The following is a 2,317-nucleotide window of genomic DNA, read 5'->3' on the forward strand; positions in this document are numbered from 1 at the left end:
TAGATTATATGGTCATCACTCTAATTATAATGTATATCAGAGGAAAGTAAAAGCATGGTGGCTTGCCCAGGCCAGTGGAAATAGCCAAAGGCATTGCTATGATACTGGTGAGATCATCAGTCAGCAGAGAGGGACAATGCAACAGATGCTGGCCTGAGAGCCAAGCACAGCTACTACTGCTATGTCAATGTGACAACCTTGGGCAAGAATTACTTCTTTCCTAGGATCCCTTCCCTCTTCTAGAGAATGCAAAGCTTTATATTTAAGAGGATCCCTTTGACGTCCCCAGGTTCAGCCTTTTATTTCACCAAAAGCCCCATCTTGTGAAACAGTCGATGGTATATGGGGAGGCAGATCAGGGAAGCGGCAGATGCTTACACACAAAAGACAAAGAAGGCCCCAGTGCGGGGCACATATCCGTGAGCACTCTCCTCTGGAGCCTCTGAGCAGGCGGGGGGAGGAAGTAAATGGAGGCAAAAACAGTAAAGAAAACTGGTTCAAAAGAAGGTGCCGCCAGTTTGTTGTTATTTCTCTCTCCTTCTTAGATTATTTCTTAAGTATCAAGTCAGATTCTGAGCATTTAGAGGCTAAGGACTGAGGTGTTTTAGGTTCATTTTCAAGAGCAATGCCATGCCCACAATTTGCTCAAGGGATATTCTCTTGAAATCCATTGATTCTCTGGAAATGCTGATGGCCTTTCCTGGGGGAAGACTGAATGTGGAGTACCCATTTCTTTGCTTTAGTGACCATTACTGTTAACCAGTATCATCACATTGAAGCATCTCCTGTGTGCTGTATTATCTATTTTGCTTATCAAAATTCTCCTGTCAATAACCCTTCAAGGAAGATAATGATGATCTCTATCTTACAAAATAGAAATAAAGACTCAAAAAGGTTTATGCAGTAGTAGCTGGAAAATGGCAGAGCTCAAAATTGGGGCCCAAGTTTTACAGGGCTTTTCCTTGCCTTTGGCAGTGAGTCCGGGCTTAAGAGAGGGATAAACGTAACACCTGGCAGCTTAGAGTTTCTAGAAATCTCCCACTGGCCTGCTCTTCGGCTTTGTTTCCTACAATTAGCCGGGTCTTTCCGGACCTCTCAGCAGTCAGGCCTGCCACCAGGGTGCAGCCAGCAGCTTTAGCAGGGGTGTGGGAAGATCAAAGCAACAAGGAGGAAGCTTGGGATGTAGATGCCATGTTTATGACGCAATCAAAAGCTTAGCTTTGTGTGGAGGAGAAAAAAAACCATCATAAACACTGGGAAGGTGGGGGCTGCACAGTGAGTGGCTTCAGTGCTTACCTCCGGCTGATGACAAAAGCTGCAATGAGAATTACCACCAGCACCACACTGCCTGAGACAGAGACCAAGAGGACTGTGGAGTTGGCCCCATCTCCAATGATCCGGGAAGGCACTGGGAATGACAATTACACAAGGGTCACCTCTGGGAAAGTCTTAAGAAGCAGAACTTCTGAATGGGTCACAGTTTTCAACATTCTGAAGTCATTGGAATGCTCAGTCTCTTTGGCTTTTAGTTAAGTATTCACGCAATGGCATTTTCTAAGACAGCCTTAAAGAGACAAAGACATTCTTTTATAACTGAATGAAGAATTTCAAACAGAAGACTCATTAAATCCTATGGTAAACATAATTTGTTGGTTTTTCTTCTTTTCTTTTCTATCCCCACCCTAACCCTTACATAAAGGGTCAAATGTATTCCTTAGTGAGAAAGACCCTTGAACATTTCAGAAAGGGCAGTAGTTTTGAATGTACCTCCTTCCCCCAGAGCTGTCAAAAACCTGCCCATTTTTGCCTGGTTCAAAAGCCACTTCTTCCTTGTACCCTTGCAGGATAATTTCAACGGTTGTCAATCTCCTTCAGATTCAACTCTATTTTCTCTTCTGCTTTTTTTTTTTTTCATGCTTCTTTTATAATTTGTGAACACAATTTCTTTCTTGAACTGAGGTCAAAAATTCTGCCCTATCATCTTTTCATCAAACAGGCCCAATTTGGGTTCATTAATTAATGGGATGGAGGTATCTTACACCAACTGCTTGTTCATGGGTAGGCCCCTTTTAAGCATTTTAAATTTAATCAGCCAGTCAATCCAACTCACAGTGTTTAAAGATTTGATATGTTTGTCTAAAGGGTCTTAAAAAAAATCGTATCTGACTTGATTTAAAATGATTCTTAGAAATAAAAAGGGAAGCCGGGCGCGGTGGCTCAAGCCTGTAATCCCAGCACTTTGGGAGGCCGAGGCGGGTGGATCACGAGGTCAAGAGATCGAGACCATCCTGGTCAACATGGTGAAACCCCGTCTCTA

At 43.2% G+C, this 2,317-nt stretch overlaps 1 protein-coding gene across 2 annotated transcripts in view; it reads right to left on the reverse strand.

The window, feature by feature from the left end:
* Nucleotides 1-2,317, reverse strand: part of EPHA4 (EPH receptor A4) — a 157,906-nt gene that overhangs the window by 36,502 nt on the left and 119,087 nt on the right. For both annotated transcript variants that reach the window (XM_017535298.2, XM_017535299.2), the window contains exon 8: nucleotides 1,297-1,408. In XM_017535298.2, the coding sequence (XP_017390787.1) occupies nucleotides 1,297-1,408 (112 nt within the window). The remainder of the gene's footprint in view (nucleotides 1-1,296; nucleotides 1,409-2,317) is intronic.

Source organism: Cebus imitator, unplaced genomic scaffold (genome assembly GCF_001604975.1).
Source record: "Cebus imitator isolate Cc_AM_T3 unplaced genomic scaffold, Cebus_imitator-1.0 Scaffold91, whole genome shotgun sequence".
Classification (NCBI taxonomy): Eukaryota; Metazoa; Chordata; class Mammalia; order Primates; family Cebidae; genus Cebus; species Cebus imitator.